Source organism: Pleuronectes platessa, chromosome 14 (genome assembly GCF_947347685.1).
Source record: "Pleuronectes platessa chromosome 14, fPlePla1.1, whole genome shotgun sequence".
NCBI lineage: Eukaryota > Metazoa > Chordata > Actinopteri > Pleuronectiformes > Pleuronectidae > Pleuronectes > Pleuronectes platessa.
This window is the reverse complement of record NC_070639.1, coordinates 9,521,007-9,545,173: the sequence shown is the minus strand read 5'-3', so window position 1 is coordinate 9,545,173 and position 24,167 is coordinate 9,521,007. Positions and strand designations below refer to the sequence as shown.

Sequence of the window (24,167 nt, the reverse complement as noted above, 5' to 3'; positions counted from 1 at the left end):
GGAAATATTACGTAAGTGGAAAAAAGCGGTCCTAGAAATTTGTTTTAAGTGAGAATTAAAGGATAAATGAGGATCAAAGATCACTCCCAAGTTCCTGACTGTTTCATTGGAAGCAAGGGCAATGTCGTCTAGCGCAGCTATATCATTAGATAATGCATCTCTAAGGTGTTTGGGGCCAAGTATTATAACCTCTGTTTTGTCTGAGTTTAATAAGAGAAAATTGCGGGTCATCCAGGTTTTTATGTCCTTGAGACATGTTCGAAGTTTAGTTAATTGATTACTTTGTTCAGGTTTTATTGACAAATATAACTGGGTGTCATCCGCATAGCAGTGGAAATTTACCGAGTGTGTCCTGATAATGTTTCCTAGTGGAAGCATATATAATTAGAATAAAATTGGGCCGAGCACAGAGCCCTGTGGAACACCATGGTTAACTTTGGTGCGCACAGATGACTCATTAATTTGCACAAATTGGGAGCGATCAGAAAAATACGATTTAAACCAGTTAAGGGCGGTTCCATTAATGTTAATTAACTGTTTGAGTCTTTGTAATAAAATTTGATGGTCAATTGTGTCGAATGCTGCACTGAGATCTAACAGAACAAGGACAGACACAAGTCCCTGATCTGAGGCTATTAAAAGGTCATTAGTGACTTTTGCCAAGGCTGTCTCTGTACTGTGATTGGCTCTAAACCCCGATTGAAAGTCTTCATATATATTATTTTCCCGGAGAAACTCACACAGCTGATTGGCAACAACTTTTTCTAAGATTTTAGAGACGAAGGGGAGATTAGATATTGGTCTGTAATTGGCTAAAACCTCTGGGTCTAGGGTGGGTTTTTTGAGTAGGGGTTTGATGACAGCTATTTTAAAAGACTGTGGTACATAACCTGATGATAATGACAGATTGATGATGTTAAGTAACGAACTATCAATTAGGGGCAGAATTTCTTTAAGTAATTTGGTAGGAATGGGATCTAAGATACAGGTTGTTGGTTTAGAACCTGAGATTAATTTGGTAAACTGATCACGGGTGATCAGAGAGAAGCTGTCCAAGTAATGGGTAGGATTCTCAGCCTACAGGTATGACATTGTAAATGTCTGAAACAAATATAGTAGTAATAACAATATTGCCAATAATAAGAAATATAGTAATATTTTATATTTTCAGAAATAAAGAAAGGTTTGGGATGGAAAATGATTGTGTTTCCATAAGTAAGACATGCTACCTGTTACGGGTGGTTCTTTGGTTGGACCCCAAAGCAGACACTGAGAGCAGTCTAGTGTTGAGTAAAGTTTATTTTAACACCAGAAAACAGAGCAGGCAGGCTGTGGAGGCAGGGTGCTGGCTGGCCGAATAATCCAGGGGGGAAACGCAGGAGGGAAAACGAAAAAACCGAGGAGCAGCAACAAGGCACACCGAGGAGTCTGTGTAACAAAAGAAAACACTAATGGTTAAATACGAAACAAAATACGAAGGGCGAGAATCAGAGGTCGTCATAGGTACGCTACCGAACAAGACGGAATTATCTGGCAGAGTAGTGGAGTCGGGACCAGGCTTTTATGGAGTGGATGATGGGTGAGTGATTGCAGGTGTGCCTTGTTTGCTGAAGTGAGGAAGCCAGCCACACCCCCTGCCACAGACACCACCTGCAGGACAGGAACAGAACAGGAGAGGGAGACAAAGACAACACAACCAACAACAGAATCACCACAGTACCCCCCCCTCAAGGGACGCCTCCTGGTGGCCTACCCGGCTTGTCCGGGAACTCAGAATAAAAATCATGGAGGAGTGTGTGGTCGAGAATGAGGGAGCGGGAAATCCACTGCCGCTCCTCCGGCCCATAACCCTCCCAATCCACCAGATACTGAAACCCCCTGCCTCGCCGACGTACGTCCAATATCTTAGTAACCGTATAGGCAGGGTGGTCATCAATGCTCCGGGTGGGTGGAGGGGGCTCGGCCGGAGGGCTTAGCGGGCTGGTAGACACTGGCTTGAGGAGAGAGACATGGAAAGCTGGGTGGTAACCAGACGACAGGCTGACCGACGCCCCAAGCGCCTGGCAAAAGGCTCTCCACACACGGGCGGAGAACTGCGGACCCCTGTCTGATACAATGTCTACCGGGATGCCATGGAGACGGAACACATGCTGCACCAGAAGAGTGGCCGTCTCGAGGGCGGATGGCAGCTTCGGCAGGGGGATGAAGTGTACCGCCTTGGAGAAGCGGTCAACGATGGTAAGTATAACCGTGTTTCCCTCCGAAGGCGGCAGGCCCGTGATGAAGTCGACGGCGATGTGGGACCACGGCCGGTGGGGAATGGGCAGGGGACGGAGCAGGCCGGCAGGAGCCTGATGGGAAGCCTTACTCCGGGCGCAGACAGAACAGGCGGAAACGAACAGCTTAGTGTCTGCAGCCATCGAGGGCCACCAAAAACGTTGTTGTATGAGAGTCAAAGTCCGGTGGGAACCAGGGTGGCATGAAATCCTGGAGGAGTGCCCCCACTGGAGAACTGCGGATCTGGCAGCTGGAGGAACAAACAGACGTTTAGGTGGACACCCATGAGGAATTGGTTGGTCCTTCTGGGCTCCCTGGACCACTCCCTCTATCTCCCACCCAGCTGCTCCAACCACACAGGAGGAAGGTAAGATGGTACTCCCCGCAGCATCCTCCACCGGAGGGGCGAACTGACGGGACAAAGCATCTGGTTTGATGTTCCTGGTACCGGGTCTGAAGGTTAGACTGAAGTTAAAGCGTCCCAGGAACACGGCCCACCGAGCCTGGCGTGAGTTCAGCCTACGGGCAGAGCGAAGGTAGGAGAGATTCTTATGGTCAGACCAGACTATGAATGGGTGAATAGAGCCCTCAAGCCAGTGCCTCCACTCCTGGAGGGCCAGGACGACCGCTAATAACTCCCTGTTTCCTACATCGTAGTTCTTCTCCGCCGAGGAGAGCTGGCGGGAGAAAAAGGCGCAGGGGTGGAGCTTCTGGTCAGAGCGGTTCGCTGAGAAAGAACCGCCCCCACACCGGAGTCCGAAGCATCCACCTCCACCACGAACTGAACAGCAGAGTCAGGATGGACAAGCACTGGTGCAGAGGAAAACAAAAACTTTAGTTTAGCAAACGCCGCCTCTGCTGCCGGCGACCAATCAAAGGGGATCTTAACTGAAGTTAACTTGGTCAGAGGTGTGGCAACTTTGCTATAGTCACGGATAAACCTACGGTAGAAATTGGCGAATCCTAGAAACCTCTGTAGTTGCTTCCTTGATGTAGGAGTGGGCCATTCGGCCACTGCCTGAACCTTGGCAGGGTCGGTCTTAATTTGCCCTTTCTCCACAATAAACCCCAGAAAACTTACAGACGAAACGTACATTTCTCAGCCTTAGCATACAGTTTGTTCTCGAGAAGTCTTTTAAGCACCAGTGAAACGTGTTGAACATGTTCTTTGAAATTACGGGAAAAAATCAAAATGTCATCTAGATAAACAAAAACAAACCTATTCAACATATCCCGAAGCACATCATTAATAAGTGTTTGAAAAACAGCAGGTGCATTGGTGAGACCGAAAGGCATTACAAGATATTCAAAATGTCTTAACGGAGTGTTGAAACCGGTTTTCCACTCGTCCCCTTCCTTGACTCTGACCAAATGATAGGCATTACGAAGATCCAATTTGGTAAAGATGGTTGCTTCGTGTAGGGGCCCAAAGGCTGATTCAATCAGGGGAAGGGGATATTTATTCTTAATAGTGATGTCATTTAATCCTCTATAGTCGATACAGGGGCGGAGCGACTTATCCTTCTTGGCTACAAAGAAAAAGCCAGCTCCCATAGGTGAAGAGGAGGGTCGAATGAGGCCGGTTTTGAGCGAGTCTGTGATATAAGCCTCCATGGCGTCTCTCTCGGGTTTGGACAGATTGTACAGTTTACTGGACGGATAGGGGGCGCCCGAAAGCAAATTGATGCAGCAATCATAGGGTCTATGAGGGGGAAGGGACAAGGCACGATCTTTGCTAAACACATCTTGGAGATGGTGATAAACAGAGGGAACAGAGGTGAGATCGACCGGTTTGGGTGGAGATGGTGTGGTGGCTGGCCTGGAGGGAATGACAGAATGCAGACAGTGGGAGTGACAGAAAAGACTCCAATTGGTTATGGAGGAGGTGGACCAGTCTATGTGTGGGTTATGGAGCTTTAGCCAAGGGAGACCTAACACTTGCGGAGACGTGGGAGATGGGATAATGTACAGGGATATGGATTCATGATGGTTACCGGAGAGTAGTAGCGAAATGGAAACAGTGCGGTGAGTGACACGAGCCAGGAGCCTACCATCAAGGGCAAACACATCCTTGGGCTGAGGAAGAGGCTCAGAGGGAATGTGGGATTGCATAATCAAGTCAGAGTCAATAAAATTGTCATCTGCACCGGAGTCAATAAGGATGGACAGGGGTAGGGAACCCTGCGACCATGACACGGTGCCCTTAATTAGTAGGCGAGGAGGAGACAACGAAATAGATGAGTGGCTCACCAGCGCCCCTCCGGTGACTGATGAGCCCCCCCTTTTGGCAGTGCAGGGCAATGAGCCATCTGATGATCCTCCTGCCCACAGTACATGCAGAGCCTCTGGAGGCGACGACGCTGACGTTCCGTGGGAGTGAGCCTCATCTGTCCTAGTTGCATGGGCTCCTCGGGGCAGAGAGGAGAAGAGGCTGTCCGCGGAGGAGTCCCGTGGGGAGGGGATGGCGGACGAGAAGTTTCGGAGAACCCCGATGGTGAGAGCTCATTGTCTGTCTCACGGGAGGGGCGTGTCTCTCTCTCTCTGATCTCTCCCTACGTCTCTCACGGAGCCGGCTATCTAAACGAATAGCTAAAGAAACTAACTCATCCAGAGAGGTGGTCTCGTCCCGTGCTGCTAACTCGTCTCTCAACTCCTCCCGCAAACCCCGGAGGAAAACTGCCTGTAGGGCCCGCTCATCCCACCCGCTCTCGATTGCGAGAATGCGGAAATCTATGGAGTGAGTTGCTACTGAATTTTGCCCTTGGCGTAGCGAGAGGAGCCGACTGCTGGCCTCCTTGCTACGTAGGGGATGGTCGAAAACCCTGAGAAATTCGGCGGAGAATGACTGAAAGGAATCGCAGATGGGGGAGTTAGCGTGTGATATGGCAACAGACCAAGCCGCGGCGCGCTCCGACAGGAGACTCATAACAAAGGCGGTCCGCGACTGGTCTGAGGAATACGTGCGTGGCTGCTGATCAAAAACGAGACTGCACTGGTGAAGAAATTGTCTACATGACCCTAATTCTCCTGAATACCTGACGGGCGTGGGGATGAAGGGTTCCCGGGGTTGTGCAGAATGAGCGATGGGAAGAGCTGGTGGTACAGGAGCAGGAGCTGGAACCGGAGCTGGAAGGTGGACGGGAACCGTCGTGGTGAGGTGAGTAGACAGCTGGTCCAAGCGGCCACCGACTTGTGTCACATTAGAGGAGAGATTCTGGAGCGCCTCCATAATCTCTTGTAGAGCCGTCTCGTGCTGACCCATGCGAACTCCGTGGTTCGAAAGAGCCTGTCTAAATTTATCTGCGTCTGCGGGGTCCATTTTGGCCAGATAATTCTGTTACGGGTGGTTCTTTGGTTGGACCCCAAAGCAGACACTGAGAGCAGTCTAGTGTTGAGTAAAGTTTATTTTAACACCAGAAAACAGAGCAGGCAGGCTGTGGAGGCAGGGTGCTGGCTGGCCGAATAATCCAGGGGGGAAACGCAGGAGGGAAAACGAAAAAACCGAGGAGCAGCAACAAGGCACACCGAGGAGTCTGTGTAACAAAAGAAAACACTAATGGTTAAATACGAAACAAAATACGAAGGGCGAGAATCAGAGGTCGTCATAGGTACGCTACCGAACAAGACGGAATTATCTGGCATAGTAGTGGAGTCGGGACCAGGCTTTTATGGAGTGGATGATGGGTGAGTGATTGCAGGTGTGCCTTGTTTGCTGAAGTGAGGAAGCCAGCCACACCCCCTGCCACAGACACCACCTGCAGGACAGGAACAGAACAGGAGAGGGAGACAAAGACAACACAACCAACAACAGAATCACCACACTACCAGTACATCGTCTTAAGGGTTTGTTAAAATAGTTAATTTTATGTATAACTAATGTCAACAACTCAATATTAAAACGATCAAGATATTCTGGAATTAATTACTCAGTTGATCACAGTCAGTTTATTTTTGTCTTCCTACAAAGCCAAGGTATTTGTGGACATTATATCCCAACAACTGGTGCTTTACTCAAATTGACCTGCAGGGGGATGTATTACACAGAACACATAGAACTCAATCCCATACAAAGAGATGATCACTTGTCTCTTAGGTTCAGAAAATCACAGACAATATAAAAACATTGTTAACGTCCCTGCTGATAATGACCTTTGACCCTAATGCTTTAATTAGCACTAGTTTCTGCTGGTTTTGGGTGATTGGCTATTAATAGATAATAACAGCTACTATCAACCTTCCAAAAACAAGCAAACGTTAAATTAAAGGGCCATACCAGTCCACACATTTAACTTGTTAATCTAGTTTTATTTACATTTGAACAGTTTTACATGTCTATTTTCCCCACAATTCCAGATACCTCTTGCATTCTGATCGTATGGAACGACTTTGTATGGTCAGATTAACCTGGTGAGGGGCCCCAGGGCAAACATTAACTGCTGAGCCCTCATTAACCCCTCTCTTACCACCCTCTGTGCTGTGTGCATGATGTCTGACCTGTTCCCATCCAGTACAGTACACAATACATTCAACTCCATTACACGCAGGGACAACTTTTTGTTAGATTTTCTTTGGAATAATTCAGGTTATAAAACTAATCAGTGTTTGTAATTTTTTTATAAAACGGAGTAAAACATGTCAGCACAGTCCATTTGTAAACGTCCATCTTTGACCTTTTAGTCTGTTTCACTGGGTGAGGGAATCTAGTTAGGTGATGTAATTTAATAGTGATGTAATTCAATGGACAGTGAATCTCAATGGGTAAAATGCAGGAAGTGACTGGATTAGAAGGACACGTGTCTGCACCTCAAAACCCAACATATCAGAGAAGTGAAATTTCTTGGGTCAGGGGGAGGCCACGGACACATTGACCAGTTGCCTGTTGGACAGTTTTTTAAGACGGATGTGTAGAATGGATGGAGTGAGCGAGATCTATGCAGCTGAAAGTACCAACAATGGCAAATTACATAAAAATCCAAAATGTACCGGTTATTTTTCATTTAGATCCATGACTAAAGCTATCTCACAGTGATAAAGAAAGTGATCTATTGCGTTATCTTGCTCACAGTGTAACAAACCAAAGATGGAAAACATATCCAATATATAGGAGCCAACAAACAATTATGAAAACAGTACTGCTACCATGATTTTATTGTTGCTCCAGACTTATAATATGTTTTGCTTTCAGTTTTTGTGCATCTTGATAATTGCTATATTATTTTTGGGTAGTAATAATATGTTTGTAAATTCCATCTAATAGTCTGGGACTAAGTCGTAAATAAAGATATGTATGCTATGTAAGAAGAAGTGTTGTATCAGATTTTGGAATTTAGCTTTATTTTCTTTATCTTAATTGAAATGATTCTTTGACGTTGCTCTTTTTGCTGAGCGGACATGTTCTTGTACAACAAATTTCACAATACTCTTAACTTATCAGAAACAGCATTTACTGCTAAATTGGTTTACCAAAACAATACATTTACAGTAGTAAGTTTGTGCATGCGCATACATATGAAAATTGGTAAATATTATAAACTGTAGGAAAAGACGTGTGCAATATGAAAGATAGATTTGACGTAGGTATGGTATGACTGTTATCGACCTCTGAAAGTTCAAGTCTCACAGTCACAGGGGAGGGAATTCATGCCAAAAATGAAACTAGAGCTCTAACATGATGGTGAAAATGAAACTGTAGTTAATCGAGTGTATCTTATTGTTGTTGTACAGACCCAAACACATTTGAGTTTTCCTGACAACTTATCTTCACCTGACATGACTCTGAGAAGTGAATCAATCAATTAAATAAAAGGCTGCTTACAATACTCTGTCACTCTTACTCTTATCTTAGCACTCTTACTCTTATCGTAGCTCTTATCATTTCATTATTTATTATTCTAATTCTCTATTTAATTTGCTTTAAATCTTTGCATTTCTTTTAAAACTTGTCACGATGCCCTTAATATTTGATGTAAAGCACTTTGAAATGTGTTACACAGATAAACCTTGTTGTTATTGTTGTTGTTGTGTAAACAGTGTCAACGTGCTGTGGGTTAGATCCGCCCACGTCCTTCTGGGTAATTTTTAAGAGCAGTCAGATGATTATTTAAGTATGTAAATAAGTCACAACTAACAAACACTCCACCCTCTGTTTTACACTTCTATGCGCGTGTGCGTTTGCGCGTGTGTAGGGGAGACATACACAAACACACACACACACACACACACACACACACACACACACACACACAGACTCGGAGGCAGCCAGGCTCAGGGCTGGGATTTCGGGTTAAATATTCAAAATGGCGGACGGAGGAGCAGCGAGTCAAGATGAGAGTTCAGGACCAGGTAATGATTACAGCATTTTACATATTCATACTCATATTCAAACTGTGTTAGTCGCGAGGTATCGTGATGGGAACGCGGATCAAACCGAGGCGGACTCGAAGATGAACGCTGGTGTTGTGCGGGTTGAGTTTTTTTTTTTACACCCAGCGACTCCAACTGTAATTTGACAAGAGGAGGAAACGAGCTATTGCGGTGCGACGGCAAATTACATGGAAACATGCCTCCCCCCTTTGTGTGATTAGCCGTGTGTACGCCGCTACATATTCATACCAGCGCCGACAAACGCGGTTTAGCATATTTTATTAGTAGTCGGCGACGCGGCTCCGCTCGTATCTGACACATTTGAGATGTTTGACTAGCGCAGGTTGATTGAAGCGGGGGGTGCTAGCGGGCTAGCGTTAGCTCGCCTGCTAGCGCTCGGCTTTGTGTTGATGCTCACCGGAGCTTTTTGAGCGAGCTTTGCATATTCATTTGGTCGGTGCGCCGGGGCCAGCGGCGGCGCCCGGTTCCCATTTCGAGCCCTGTTCGGGTGCATGTGTTCGGGGGAATGCGTGATATCTCTGGTTGGTGGAGAGCACGGTGTCACATCTGTGAACAGGGAGCTCGACGTGATTTTTTTTTTTTTTTTTTTACAGCAGAGCATTTTTTTTTGCCTCAGCCTTTTGTGTGCACGGCGCTGAGGGAGAGCTCCCGGCAGCCTGTTGTGTTATTCATGCGGGCCTGCCTCAACCGGAGTGCGGACTTCAGCATATTCCACCAGCCGACAACGGGCTGGAGCTCCCCCTTTACAAACACTCACATCTATTTGTATTAAATAAATAATAACAAATAAAGTAAACCGAATGGGTGACGAGCGGCTAACTGGCTGCGATTCTCTGAACTTGCTGGGTTCGGAGGCGAACTTCTCGTTTGTGATGATTGAATTCCGCTGAAACTCCCGCTGAGGGGGGTGCAGCTAACTAACAATGGTGGGTTAGTGTTTAGTTCAACTTGTTTCTCAGCAGTCAAAACTACAGGCTGATAGAAGTTAGGGCCAAGCTTTTGTTTTTCTAACTTCGAGTGCCAGCAGTGTGGTTTTGTCGTCGCCAGGCACTAAACTTGACCTCGCGTCCGGCGATTGGACAAACGTGTTTGTAGATCCAGGATTTGAGAAGGAATAATTAGACACTTATACATGAAGTTCTGGAAACTGAACATTTATTGTAAAACAATGAAATACTTACAGAGAGTCTCTGGGGTTCTGCCTGGAAACGTCACCAGCTTCACTGGATCATGTCGAGAAGAAGCCCTGTTCAATCCTAAATCCACAGTATATATATCATCAGACACAGGGTGCATCACAGAGGAAGTCCTCTTTTTAGGAGACTCAGTTATTGTTCTAATGTATGCTGCTTCCTTAATGTGCAGCTATGCAAATTTGTTCACCTCACATTCACCTCAAACTGTGTTTTTTACTTTATCAGAATGTCACAAGTTCATGTGCATGGTTACCAGTCGGTTGATATGTCTGATTCCTGTCTCATTTCTCCTTTGTGTGGTTGTGCTCTGTGCGTGACCCTGCATCTAAGTCAAAAAGATAACACCTTATTCAAAGAAAAAGAAGTTGTAACATAAGCTTATGCTGAGTATTGTCTGGGTATCAGCTTCCTCTTTCCATCTCTCTGGCTTACAGTTCGTCTGAGGTACCAACGGTAGAAAACATGTGGTTTTCAGTTAAACAGTTCACAGTTCACAGTTTATACTTCGTTTTATGCATTATTGATAAATAGACTATACAGCTAATATTTATTCTCAGGATATAGGTAAAATATAGTCACAAGATACAGAGAAGCATAGATATCTCAACAGTGGATGCTGCTGTTGTTAATCTGCCTCATTTGAATATGTAATTTATTTTGTCGGCTCTTTTCGTGGCTCCTGGCCACGAGTTATTTCTGCAGTTTGAACCCGTTTCTGCAGCGAGCGCTTGCAGGAGTTTTGATCCAGTGAATAGAGAGACTGTACCTGTGTGACACCCCCCTCCCCTCCCACCCCTCAGCTCGGGGAGGGGTTGTGAGGCCCACTTCCGGAAGGCCACAATAATAACAGGCATGGCATTCTTACTATTCACTCTGCAGGTTTCATGGCCGGGCAAGACACAGCTTGACACAGCCCTGATGACACCCTCTTTTTCAGACTTGTGTGCTTTGACATTGAGTGGTTTATGAATGAGGTTAGTCCGTTGTAACGCCACCACAGAGGAGGGGCTTCTCACTTTTCTTTGCTCTTACAGTTAGCTGGAGAGTTGTTTTTTGCACCTATAGTTGCGCTCAGACATGCACAGAAATTCGCACATTTTCCTGACATTTTCAAGTATGTGAACATGCAAATCTCAAAGTCAGGTGCTTCCCCTAACATATTAAGGAACTTTCCCCGGCCAACTGCCAAATATCAGAGTGAACCCTTGTGAGATTTTGGCGGGACATTCTCCGAAAAAATTACAGCGAGCAATGGGATGTGTTGGAGGAGTTTCTAACACGCAATAGGTCAATAGTAGAGAAACAACACAAAAGAATGCTAATAATTTAGGATTAAAAGGACTTTGTTTTGGAAAGACGGCAAAATTCCTTTTGGTGATGAGGGCCGATGCTGCTGTCAATGTGTTTTAAACGGTAACCTGTGATCTCTGCAGCAGAATTTATTGGTTGTGTCCTGCTTTCTGCGTGCTCTACTCAAACGCTGCCCCTCGCCTGAATGTTCCTGACATTCTCCCATTGTTCTGACGTGTCTGACATGGAGAATGTCCAGCTGCATTCTACAAATCTGAAAGGCAATTTGTAACAAAGAAAAAAATCCAGATAATTTCTGGACTTTCTGTCTGAAAATAGCTTAACCTGTCTCCATTTTTCTGACCATTGATGTTTTGAGTGGATTTTTTTTTTTACCATCTTTATTAATCGAACTGAGATATTGAACAGAGCTCGAACTTGTGTCTTTTAAACATTTGGTCTATTTTAATAATCTTTATGTCTCAGGCATTACCGGTGAAGTAGACCTCTTTTTTTATGATGAAATACCCTAAAGTCATACCATTGTTACGGAGAATCACAGACTAACTTTGCCCACAGTAATAATATTATCACCTTGCAGGCAATTATGTGATGCATTGTAACACATTGTTGATGCTAAGTTATATTCTTTAAATCAAGCCAAGTGAGTTAAAGCATTAAATGTTGTGTATAGTTACATTTTCTGTCTGGTAGTATTTTTGGGCAACGATATCCATTGAATTTATAAAAAACTGTACTTGCACAAAAAATGATGATTGACTTATTAAACTTGGCTACTTAAAGAATAGATGAGAAATAATGCTGTCACCACCACACTTAGGGTACTTTTCTCATTTATTCAGTTTTACAGTTCCACCCTCATTCCAGCCTTGTAGTTCCACCATGAATATTCATTAATGTAAACACAGTTGCTATGAATAATGCATCACTTGTGGTAATACATTCAGAACATGCCACCTCAAAGTACTGAGGAGTCCTCGATGAAGGCTCCAATCAGACAAGTTTTTTCTCTGTGGATAAAGAGAGTCATAACTAATAAGAGCTATTTGGTGTGCGCTAGACAGGAAACTACTTTTTTTCTGGTGGTTCATTTCTGACTAAACAATGCAAAACAACAATGCCCTGTTTCAAGCAGGCAAGGTAAATGGAGGTCTTGCAAAAAGAAAAGGCCTTTATTGTTTAAATAATGTTTTATTTCTTTGGATAAATACCACACTTAACTTTGAGGTTGGATCAGGCTGAAGCATTTAAAATTGAGAAACACAAGTAGGGTTACTTGTGCTTCTCAATTTTTTTGCTAGATGCCAAAGTACAAATCAGAATTCTAGAGTATGTACCGTGAACTGTAGGTTTCAGGGGTGAACCAACAAAATGGGGGATGAAGGTACTAGCAATTGCCATGTTGTTCCTGATGACTTTCATGTGTCTAATTAGGGAGCATCAGTAAACATGAATAAACTACCAGGCTATATCTATCAGATACTCCCCCAAACACTCCCCCCTAGTCACATCACACGATAGCACATGCAGGTTAGATGAAATACAAACTTAAGTGGGTGAAACTCTGAATAATATAAGTTACATTTTAGCTGATTTCAGACATGCATTGGACTCTGGAGGAGGTGCACGTGTGAGTGCAAGTGTCAGAGTGAGACGCTCCGCAGATTTTACTGCAGGAAATTCCATTATATCATATTATTTTTAACAACTGATTTGGTTTATCTCGCATTAGTTTATATAATTGATTTAAGGACCTTTTATACTGCCAGATTAAAGTGAGGCTAAGGCACAGCTACATTTTCACAGAGACCTCTAACTTTCACAACATTGCCTTGTCAGAGTGCACCTTAGCAATGTCTGTAAAATGGTAATGTATATAAAAAGGATTCATCCTCTGTACTCTAAGCCTTAAATGTCTCTGTGTTGAAAATGGAACGTGGAGAGTTTTCGTTGGACTTTTTAATGCTTAATGCGCAACCGTCAAGTTGCTGCCTTGACTGTTTTCTAATGTAGCCTGTCTAATGAGGATGTCCCCTCCCTGTCATGTAATCAATGCAGCTCTTAATGTGATTTGTCATCAATTATTTTGCTAATATTTTTCAAACACTGGAGATGATTGACCAGATTTTACTGGGCAGGCCACAACCTGTGTACTGAGCACATGCACATTCACAAAGAGCATGTGGGGGAGGGAATAATTCGGACAGACATCATGTTCCCATCATTTTAAAGCAGAGACTAGTGGCAAATGTCAAATCCCAACTTGTTCATCAAACTTATTTAATTAGAATCTAAACTTCTTAGACTAGAAGAGCACTCAGTAGAGCTCATATCTTTGCTAAGGCTGAACAGTTTCCTAAAATCAAGCTGCACCAAATTGCACACACTTATAGATATCAGTCCTTTAAAGATGCCTTATGTGGAAAAAACCTGGATCTGTCCCAACATTTATTCGGTTCTATCTTTGGCCATGTCCCATCGTTCCACCTGGGTTACCTGAACATTCCTACATTAGTTGTTTTGTATTTCTGGTGACAAATAACCCATCCAACGGACCAATACACATAACAGCGGACAGGGAAGAAAAGTGTAATACATTTACCGGACTTTAATGAGTAGTCGATTTGTTTGCCAGCAGTTAGTGCTTATGGTAAGAAGATATTCTTGAGTATTGCAGTAAACCAAGAGAATATGTTGTTATGCCAATTACACATGAATAACCATAGGTTGATGCTAATATCAGCATCCTAGGTGATACATTTACATCTGAATTTAGGTTGTCAGCACCAATAAACTGCAGCAGTGAATCATGGCTGACCTGTGCATGTGTTGATTGGAAGTAGTTTAATATTCCTACTTTGCCAACCATATAGATACTGAATTTTAATATGGTTGGAGAGAAATTTCCACCTAGCCTGTAGGCCGTTGGCTAATGACCACTCAAGAGAAAACACATTCTCTTACAGCGATGTTACTTTTCATCAGATTGCCCTGCATCCTGTGTTTGGTATTTTCAGTGTTGCTTGTTTGCACCACCTATTGTCAAAATTGTGTAGTTTTTCAAAAACTTCAACTGGTATTAAAGGCTATTCTAAATGGTTTGGATATCCATGTTGATCCTACATTAAACCAGGAGGCTTAAGGGTTATTTGGTTATTAAGTCCGTTAAATTGAAAGATTATCTGTCGTGACCACACATCCTGTCTGCTGAAAACTCTGCTTAGTGCTCAGACGGTTCTGTTTGGAGAAAGTGCTTTTGATATATTCTGTATTTAAGATGAAGAATATAGGTATCAGGGCAGAATATGGAGGGGCTAATTAAGTTTTTGCTCAGTCTCATGTTGAGTCTCTCCGCTCACATTAACGACCCTGCAGTATTCAGTCAGCCTTCCTGTATTACCGTGCTAATGAGATACCTATTTAAAATTCTCTTCACAGGATGTTTGTATAATGTATTGTTCCACAGCAGGGTTTTTGCAGACTATCCAACCAAGTAAGTGTACATGTGTTTAGGTGCACTGGTGATAACTGCCTTAGCATCCATATCGCCTTTGTTTTTCCCATTGGTTGCATGATGTGAATGTTGAAGAGGTCATTAGGACGTGGACCAATTTCCCGATGTCTCAGCCTCACTCTGTGGAGATGGCCTATTTCAGATATTTTACACCAGTGTGCCAACTGTGTATACTCTGTGGCAGACAACTTGGTAAACAGCAGGCCGGAGCTAAATAAACACTGTTGTTTGAAGTGATGAACAGTGGAGATGGGTGTGGAGTATAATGCAGTATTAATTGATGTTGAAGTGATAACAAAAATAGAAGAAAAAAAATTGATTAAAGCTGTCCATATATATTCTGTTTACGGAGAATAGAGACAGATAAATATGATAACCCATTGACGGCTGTTGTGAATCTCATGATATTAATTAACTACCAGTTGCAACAGGTAAATTTGAAAGGACACACCTTTAACAACCTGAGTGAGTTGTAAGACTTAACATCACCACTCTGACTGAAAGTAACTATAACTTGTCAGCTGGTAGATACAAATACATTACTCCAAGTCTGACAACTTAATTATCTTGTATAAAAATTGTATTCAAATAATTTGAGATTTGACAGAAAATTTTACAATAATTCTTATAATTGATCAGTATTGTCTTTTTTTCCAAGCTAAAATGCCAAGTATTTATTGGTTCCAGACTTTCAATTGTAAGGATTTTGTTTAGCTTTCCTGTGACCTATATCACTCTAAACTTAATGTCTTTGGATTGGTGGTGGGACAAAACCAGAAGGTGTAAAATATGTAAGCTTGAAGTATAGGAGACATTTTACTGACCAAGAACAATTTGTTTAAATGGCCACATTGTAAACTGGATGAATAGTGTGGATGCAGGGGAACCTCGGGTATATCAGACAACAAAAACCTTCAGGAGCCACTGGTTGTGCGTCTTTAAAGTACACTGCTGTGTACAAACATTGCTCTCTGGTTGAAGACCTGCCCCTTGTGTACTCTCACTGCTGATAAAAGTATTTGTTGTAAGTATGAACTGTGTTAAAGCCACCATGCCCTCTTGGCATCATTAGATCAGGGCAGCTAGTATGTAAATGCATTTGTCCCCCAATGCAATAAGTGAAAGAGTTGATTAGTGCTAAAACCAGGAGTAGCATTGTGGACTTAGTTGGTAAGCCCCTTCCTCTGTATACCCCAATACAGTCATGCATTCCAATCCAGTCATTCTGATTCACCAGACACCTGTGCAGCGCCATAGCAAGAGCCCCCCCCGCTGTATTAACTCTCCAAGCATGCTGGAAATTAATTTAAAAGGCCCCAAAATGAAATAGTAATGGAATGTAAAGCTAATCTAAATATGCTAATCCCCAAGCACTTCATAAACATAGACAGCAAAAGCCTACCACCCACTCGCTGTGGGCACTCGCTGTGGAATGCTTTAGCCACAGGGGGTCTAGCAGTAATGACAGGCTTGTGTTGGATTAATGTGGAGTTATTTACTTCCGTTTGAGCAAGTCCCCCTCCCACTCGCACCCCTTCGTCCTCCTCAGTCCTCCTTAGCGGTTAGGTCGGGTCTCCATGACTCCTGGAGATTCTCTGAACGAGTAGTCTTGGACGTGCTATTAATGCAGTCTACTTTACCAACGCACTCAGACCACCCCCGACAGGCCTCACACTGCATTCTGGGATATCTTCGGCCTGGTACCTGCTCTTAGCTAATTACTTTTTAGCCGTGCACTGGCACAATAATTGGTCTTGTGCTGCTGCCTCCCCTCCCTCTGCTGCGCCAAGCGGTACTTTGAGTACTTTTTTTTTCACCCTTTTTTTCCTGTCGTCCTTATTCTCCTGTTTTTTTTTTTATCGTCCTCCAAAAGCCATCCAATTAATATGCTAATGAGCTGATAAATATTTATAGGGGTTTAAATAATGCAGAAAGCTTTCAGAGCCCGTTGTGAAATGCGTAGCTCGCAGGACTTCAAAGCCTTGCATTGCTAACGAGGCAGGGGCTGATTTGCATACGGCTTTAATCAGCTGAATACTGATTATGCTTCATTATAGAGTTGGGGTGGAGGGTGGGTGGGGGGTGTAGCAGAGTTGGAGGAGGCTGCCAGCTGCATTCGTCTTCATTCCAGCAAGAGAAGGAGAGGGTGAACTTTTTCTGAAGTACAGACAGACTTGGCACACTAGAGAGAGATGGAGAGAGGGAGTGCGGTGGAGGCACTGTAGAGAGAGCAGGCAGAGCTATAAGAAAAGAAAAGAGAGGGAGCGCACAGCGAGGGAAGGAGAGCTGTTTGCCTAAACTCTGCTGGCTTTCACGGTGAGCGTATCCCAGTGTTGTTCAGTGAACCGTGCGGTGGACAGTGCCACTGTGTCTGCGTGTAGCTCTGCTGGCATTGAACTCTGCTCGCTGCTGACCAGTGGAGAGTGAAGAGTGGGAGGAGAAGCAGAGTGCCGGACAGCCTGTTGGTGGGTTTGCACCGGCGGTGGCAATTTTCCTTGATAGGATCAGCAGCCATGCTGGAAAATCCAGGTGGAGCAGTTGTTGGTGAGTGTTTGATCAGCTGGGTTCCGTTGCTGTGTGAGACACAGGTTGCTTCAAAATGTCACTGATGCGAGTTCATGCACTGTATGTGCTAGGGCTGTTGTTTTTTTCTTCTATCACTGGGATTGTAGATAGAGTTGGTTTGTTTAGGTGATTCCTTTTGGCTCGGAAATGTTTGAATGATGATTAAAATACTAATGTTGAGAATCATGCAATTATGCAAAATATGCAGGCCACAAGAGAGACCACCCCTTGAATAACTGAAACAGGGCTGTGTTGTGTTTTTATCGGCGATAGTGTGTCTCACTATCTGTCTCTGTCTGGCTCTTCCAGATGCTAAAGTGAATAATCAGTCAGAAACTACTAAATGTGCAATGGAAAGTGGTGACGGGAACACTGGTGAGTGACCTCCAGCTTTTTTGATTGTCTTTTTTTTTTCTTTTTGCCTTTGCTAGGATGTAATCAGGATGTTTTACCGCAACATTCAACAGGTTTCATATACACTACTGAAATGAACATTGCAGACACTATTAGAGAATGCTCACTCCTTTGCACCTTTTTTGTATGATTAGGAAAATTTTATAATAGCTGACGGCAGCTTTCTAAAATCCCTGTGAGCAGTTCTCATTTTGTTTCCCTCACTTGTGAAACTTGAATATCACAGTAATTTGCTCTGTCTCAGTAATTTACTGATCCAAATGTTTGAATGACGTTTCAGTGCTCATCTTTATGTTTCTGTTGCATAGCGATGACTTACAAAAATATTAATGATACTGTATGCTTTGAGTTTCTAGTTCTCCTACGCGGTTAATATTTAATTTCATGATGATTCAACAGTGTGCATTTGAACAGATTTAAGCAACAGTTCTATAACCTTTATACCTGTACATAATGTGTTATCACTTGTAAAAATATATTTTACCAAAGATTTTTTAACCTGAAATCTGTTAATTTACCTCTCCTCAGTTTTCAGTATCGGTTCTTCATTAATATTGTGTTTAACATATATATAATGTCTGTGCTCTTCTGAGCGCACGCCTCATGAACCGTATTTCTTTCCTCAGGAATCCAAATCAATGGATTGGACTTTCAGAGACAGACGGTTCCAATCACAAATGCACATGCACAAGCCCTTCTCCAACAGGTAACACATGATGCACACCATCACGTACTTAACCGCACAGGACTTGATGTTTCTCTGTTTTTGCAGCAGGAGCCTTCTTTGTCGATTTAAATGTTATTCTGGTGTAACAAGACTGTTTAATTGTAAGCTTTAAAGTGACCGTATGAAGTTTGAACAGAGGTATGCTCATCTTCTCTCAAACATGCAGAAGCAAATCATTTAAATGAGCCAGGCTCTCCGGGTGTCGCCAGGCAACGAGGCAGATTAATCAACCCTGTATGCTAATTAGCTGCTCTGCGGTTGCTCGGAAACAGATGGCCGAGAATATGCAAATCTATGCAGAATTTACATGCACTGCATAACAGTTATTTTAATTAGCATCTCAACGCCCCCTCTGCTTTCCTCGTCTCCGAAGGCTGCAGCACATTTGAAATACCCACTTTCGCACCTCCTTTTTGATTTAAATTCCACTCCCTGCTCAGAGTCGAAAGGCTCATTCTCAGAGTGCTGCTCAGGTACACAGAGATTGGATCTTTCATTGTGGTTTGAGTTTCATGCCTTTTTTAACGGAAGTCTGTTTAAATTAAATACTCTTCCAAGTTGCTTTTAGGTAAAACCTTAAGAAAGTTTGTCATTTCTTAGTTTTGCCTCTAGGAAAATCTCCTCTAAGACCCAACCCCCCCCCCCCCCCTTCTTTGCTTCACCTCCACTAGTCTAAGTTGGAAGACTCGAGTGCTCTTCCGGCCTCCGTCCAGCAGAGTGTATTGCCTCAAACGCAGCTAATGTTGGCTGGGGGACAGATTGCTGGAGTAAGTGGCCTGTTGCCTCACTACCTAAAGTTAAAACCCAGTCGTAGCCATGCATCTGAGGTGACACCTGAACACCTGAACGTCACACAGGAGAGCTCGGGTGATGAAACCATCGCTCGCCCTGATTCTGTGGCTAAGGCTGGTGTCTCCTCTGCCTGTCTGTCCGTTCATCTTTGTGGTTGTTAGGCTATGTCCAAATTCCTCCATACTCGGACATAGTCTTCGCGTTTCTACACTCATGGTTGGGCCGACCTCACAACACTACTCATGTCCATCTTCTCCCTAAGGCTGTACTGTAGTTGAGAAGATCAGATGGCTTGAATGCGGCTGCTCGCTGTTGTGCTGTGCGGGAGTGAATGGCTTCTGTGCATGTGGAGTGTGTGCATGTTTGAGTTTGAACACGACATCAACATGATCATTTGCACTTTTGACCGGCTCAGCTGCATGAGTCTTTCCTCCATTTAGCTTGTCTGGGCTCATACTAGTGTTGCCATGAAAGCCAAAGTTTCAATACTACTTCGATACCTTCATGAAAAGTTAAATTTACATGGACGGTCAGTGCTTTAACCAGATGTATTCAGTATGGTGGTGAATCCACTTTAACTTCGACCTGTTAGGGTGTATACAAATTGAAATAATCAAAATGAGAAATTGGAATAGGCAGAGCTTCGATCGACTGCATGACAGTTAACTGGAGCAATTTAAACAGCAGTTGGCCGCAGCATAAACTAATGCAGTCCACCTGCTGTTACTATACTAGGGAACAAATTAAGTGTTATCTTAAGGTACTTAATTTAGACGGATTCCTCGCCTAAGAACAATGAGTTACATTTGTCACAACATAATCCTCTTCTGGTATTGTAGGACACATGATGGAAATGAAACTTAACATGGGTATCGAAGCCAAAACTTGAGTATTGTGACAACACTTACTTGTCCTGTCTGTATTATGCTGGAAACATATTTTTCTAAAGGAAGCTTATCGTTTTTCTGTTTCCCTTCTCTCTCTCTCGCTCTGAAACCTCCCTTGTCCCTGCCTCTCTGTCAACGTTTCTCCAGTTGACCCTGACCCCAGTACACCAGCAGCTGTGGCAAGCTCAGCTTCTGGCTGCAGCCGTCCAGCAGTCAGCCAGCCAGCAGAACAGCACCACTGGGGCGAGCATCTCAGCGTCTGCTGCCACACCCATTTCCCAGCTGTCACAACCCATCCAGATCACACAAGTATGACACAATCATGCAAATCCTCAAAACCTATTTTCACAAAACTTGTTAATGTTTAAATGTGGTCTTAAGTTGCAACACAAAGTATTGTTTTTAAAAAAGTAGCAGAAATACCACTACATTTATTTTACAACTGACCTAATGTAACATGTTAAATTATACTATTTTGTCAATAAGACTTTTAGACATGTTTCAGACCCCATTGAGGAGGTTATGTTTTCATCCCTGTTCATTTATTTGTTGGCTGGTTTGTGGGTTTAACATTATTTTTGTGTTATAATAAAGGAACAGACTTTTCTCATCATATAACATATAACTGCTGTACCAAGGGATTGCAGATAATATAAATGTTATTAATTTCCCGAATAGTACGCAAACCTCAAACATTGTATTATTTTACTGAATGACCCAGCAGCTGACATCCGTGTGGATAGAATGAAACTGCAGTAATTTGTCATCTTTGCATATTGTCACTAAAAACCGAACACAATACATTATTGTGGTAATTCATATTGTGTTTTTTCCCCTCCATCAGATACAGCCGCAGAATCTGCCTCAGTTTGTTCTGGTTCAGCCTGGCCACCACATCTCCTCACCCCATCAGTTCATCATCTCACAGCCGCCGACCCAACCAGGTAAGTTACACACGTGCAGTGTATCATTTGCATGCAGAACAAAATACACAGACAAATTATTGGATTGTCATTTAACATTTCTTCGGATTTTCCCTCCCTTGTCTTTCACTCTGCGGGCATACTGCAAGCCCTTCGAAATCTACCTCCAAACCAACATAACCTCCTGCCGACTCAACCTAACATCAACCTTGCAACTCAGGTTGGTAACGAAGCGAAGCAGGTCCACCACCTGCTAAACTGTTTCAGTTATACTGGTTTGACTTCACCATCAGTAATCCAGGTATAAGAATAAAAACACAACACAAAACCTTTGTTTATAGCTTTGCTTGTACTTTCTACTACAGTTTGACTTTTGCTCCCTTTTGCAGACCCCTCAATAACAGTCAAATTGAATATTTCGATTGAATATTTCTGCAGCCTGCAACTCCACCAGCAGCCACGTCTATTCAGTCCCTCCACAATCAGACACCACCCAAGCGGCTGGATACCCCCACTCTGGAGGAGCCGAGTGATCTTGAGGAGCTGGAGCAGTTCGCCAAGACCTTCAAACAGAGACGCATTAAACTGGGCTTCACACAGGTGAGTGAAGGACTGAATAGATTAGTTCAGTGATTCTCAGATTTGCAGTCTATATATCATCTTTTGTGTATATATGTATATACTAGGGCTCTAATGATTCTTGAACCAAAACCTAGCCCGTGGTGGAGACGTCCGTGTTTGAACTGGATTTAACTGAACTCAGTTGGGCTTGTGGTGGAGACTGAAACATACTTTGTAAATATATGGATTAACCTCTTGACATTGAGACTGTGGGAGACAAACACGTGCACACAAACCCCCTCTTTCCTATTCTTTGGTTATTTGCTTCACGTAGTTTCATGTGAAGTCAAGTTCAACATGTTCTCTAGTGTTCTTCTCTTTACTCTTCCAAATTTTGTTGTTTTAATAAAACCAAGAAATTCCCCCCCACTTTTTCTTACTACCCTGACCCCAAAAGAGATATAAAAAATTAAACAAAGTATGAAGCGAACCGTGGAATCTTAGTATCGTTACAGCCCTAATATTCAAATATTTCTTTGTATATATATAAGACATTGAATTATTGACTCAAAGGGGATTGTTTGCTGTGAGTAAAATTAATTGTGACCCTGGCGCTTAAATTACTGTCTCACTCTGTCTCTAGGGTGATGTTGGCCTGGCCATGGGGAAGCTGTATGGAAATGACTTCAGCCAAACCACAATCTCTCGCTTTGAGGCCTTGAACCTGAGCTTTAAGAACATGTGCAAACTCAAGCCACTGCTGGAGAAGTGGCTCAATGATGCAGGTTTGTCCCTGAACCAACCTGAATGAGTCAAACAGAGGCAAATGACACAAGGGGATAATACTTTTAATCCCCCTGCATGTGCATCCAGTTGTGTATCTTTTCAGTACCTTGTCTTTACCTCCCTCCCTCTCCTTTGTTCCGGTGCTGTTTGTGCAGAGAACCTGACATCTGACCAGGCCCTGTCCAGCCCCAGTTCTCTTGGCTCCCCAGGCATGGGCATAGAGGGGATTAACCGCAGACGGAAGAAGAGGACTAGTATTGAGACCAACATCCGAGTGGCCTTAGAAAAGAGCTTTCTGGAGGTGAGAAACTCTTACTCCTTTAGTCCCCGATATTGATCTGTCCAGGAAGTATGTTTCTATTCACAGTAAGCAAAACTTAGGGCAAGCCATTTGTTGCTTATTGTGCAAAAATTCCAAACAAAAGACAGACAAATTTGGAACATTTGGAAACAGTAGTATTGTTTAAAATGGATCCACAATGGGAGGTGGGTTGTACAGCAGCAGTGGTTCTGGGGTGGGGAAGGTTTTTTCCCGCTACCTGGTAAACCTGGCGGAAGTTTTGTGCATTTTACCAGTTTGTAAGTATGTACAATCATCATAGTATATATGTGACATGGAGGTAGCAAATCATTTAGTCTCCTCAGTGCTGACAGGGAATCCCTGGCTTCTTTGCCCTCTTCAAGCAGAACCAAAAACCTACCTCTGAAGAGATCACCATGATCGCTGACCAGCTCAACATGGAGAAGGAGGTGATCCGGGTCTGGTTCTGCAATCGCCGGCAGAAAGAGAAGAGGATTAACCCGCCCAGCAGTGGAGTATGCGGCACCCCCATCAAATCCATCTATACCCCCAGTAGTCCATTGGTAAGGTTGGCCACTCACACGTAATGATACTTGTAACACCAGTTTTTGAGATGGAGGAGAGATGTTTTCTTTGTAGTTGTAGATCATTGATGTTGAAACTGTGTTTTCAATCCTTCCCCTTGTTCTGTTGCTCAGGTGTCCAGCACAGCAAGCCTTGTGAGCAGTTCAACACCCACCACTCTGACTGTAAACCCAGTGATGCCTCTCACCAGCACCAATGTCTCCACTTTGACCTTCACAGGTGTGTGTGTGTGTGTGTGTGTTTGCTTTTTTTTAAAGTGTTTTCCTTATCACACAAAACAATAGAATTAAGGTTAACTTTTATATCTTGTATTTTCTATCCATTTCCCCAAAAGGCACAACAGCTGGAGCTACAAACACTGCATCTGTCATCTCCACTTCACCCATGCTCACCACAGCCAGCTCTCCGTCTTTAAGCCCATCCTTAAAGACGGAGACTATTCTGTCCACGATCGCGGAAAACAAGGCGACCATCTTTTCCCAGGCCCCGACATCCATAGCCACCACTTTGGGGAATGGTCAGGTGATAATGGCGTCCCCGGGGCTCACTGCAGCACTTCAGGGGGCTCAGTTACCCAACAGTGCTAGCTTTGCTGCTATGGCTGCTGCTGCAGGGCTCAACCCTGGACTGATGGCCTCCTCCCAGTTCCCTCCAGGGTTAGTACTGGCCATGGTCCAACTGGACATCTAATTCTAACCTCTGTTAATCTTGCTTAGTTGCTCTTCTTCCTCTTTGACCTATATGATCTTCATCTATGTTTGTGTCTGTAGGGGGGCCCTGCTCAGTTTGACTGCCGGTGGCCTCAGTCCTGCCTTCTTGAGTAACAGCACCCTGGCCACCATTCAAGGTGTGTACTAATATCACCAAAATACTGCAATTCACTTCCTGTGCACCGTATGGAGCTCGGGTTCCCAACCTTTTTGGAACGTTGGACTGTTTTTCTA

At 43.7% G+C, this 24,167-nt stretch overlaps 1 protein-coding gene and 1 long non-coding RNA gene across 13 annotated transcripts in view; one reads left to right on the top strand and one right to left on the bottom strand.

Annotated features, from left to right (window-relative positions):
• Nucleotides 1-5,320: 5,320 nt before the first annotated feature.
• Nucleotides 5,321-9,984, bottom strand: LOC128455461 (uncharacterized). Its single transcript, XR_008341736.1, has 3 exons — nucleotides 9,843-9,984; nucleotides 5,895-6,032; nucleotides 5,321-5,810 (listed from the first exon to the last, which is right to left on the bottom strand). It is a non-coding gene; the product is annotated as an uncharacterized LOC128455461 (long non-coding RNA).
• pou2f1b (POU class 2 homeobox 1b) overlaps nucleotides 8,470-24,167 on the top strand; it is a 23,157-nt gene continuing 7,459 nt past the window's right edge. Inside the window, exons 1-14 of one of the 12 annotated variants that reach the window (XM_053439120.1) lie at nucleotides 8,470-8,619; nucleotides 17,557-17,622; nucleotides 18,288-18,367; nucleotides 19,060-19,155; nucleotides 20,215-20,376; nucleotides 20,912-21,011; nucleotides 21,113-21,210; nucleotides 21,429-21,590; nucleotides 22,195-22,336; nucleotides 22,493-22,638; nucleotides 23,025-23,201; nucleotides 23,337-23,442; nucleotides 23,558-23,879; nucleotides 23,994-24,070. In XM_053439120.1, coding sequence (XP_053295095.1) covers nucleotides 8,574-8,619; nucleotides 17,557-17,622; nucleotides 18,288-18,367; nucleotides 19,060-19,155; nucleotides 20,215-20,376; nucleotides 20,912-21,011; nucleotides 21,113-21,210; nucleotides 21,429-21,590; nucleotides 22,195-22,336; nucleotides 22,493-22,638; nucleotides 23,025-23,201; nucleotides 23,337-23,442; nucleotides 23,558-23,879; nucleotides 23,994-24,070 — 1,780 coding nt within the window. In that variant the 5' untranslated portion in view covers nucleotides 8,470-8,573. Of the gene's footprint in view, nucleotides 8,620-17,556; nucleotides 17,623-18,287; nucleotides 18,368-19,059; nucleotides 19,156-20,214; nucleotides 20,377-20,911; nucleotides 21,013-21,112; nucleotides 21,211-21,428; nucleotides 21,591-22,194; nucleotides 22,337-22,483; nucleotides 22,639-23,021; nucleotides 23,202-23,336; nucleotides 23,443-23,557; nucleotides 23,880-23,993; nucleotides 24,071-24,167 lie in introns of all 12 variants that reach the window. The other 11 variants (XM_053439119.1, XM_053439118.1, XM_053439117.1 and 8 more) reach the window with 11 other exon arrangements.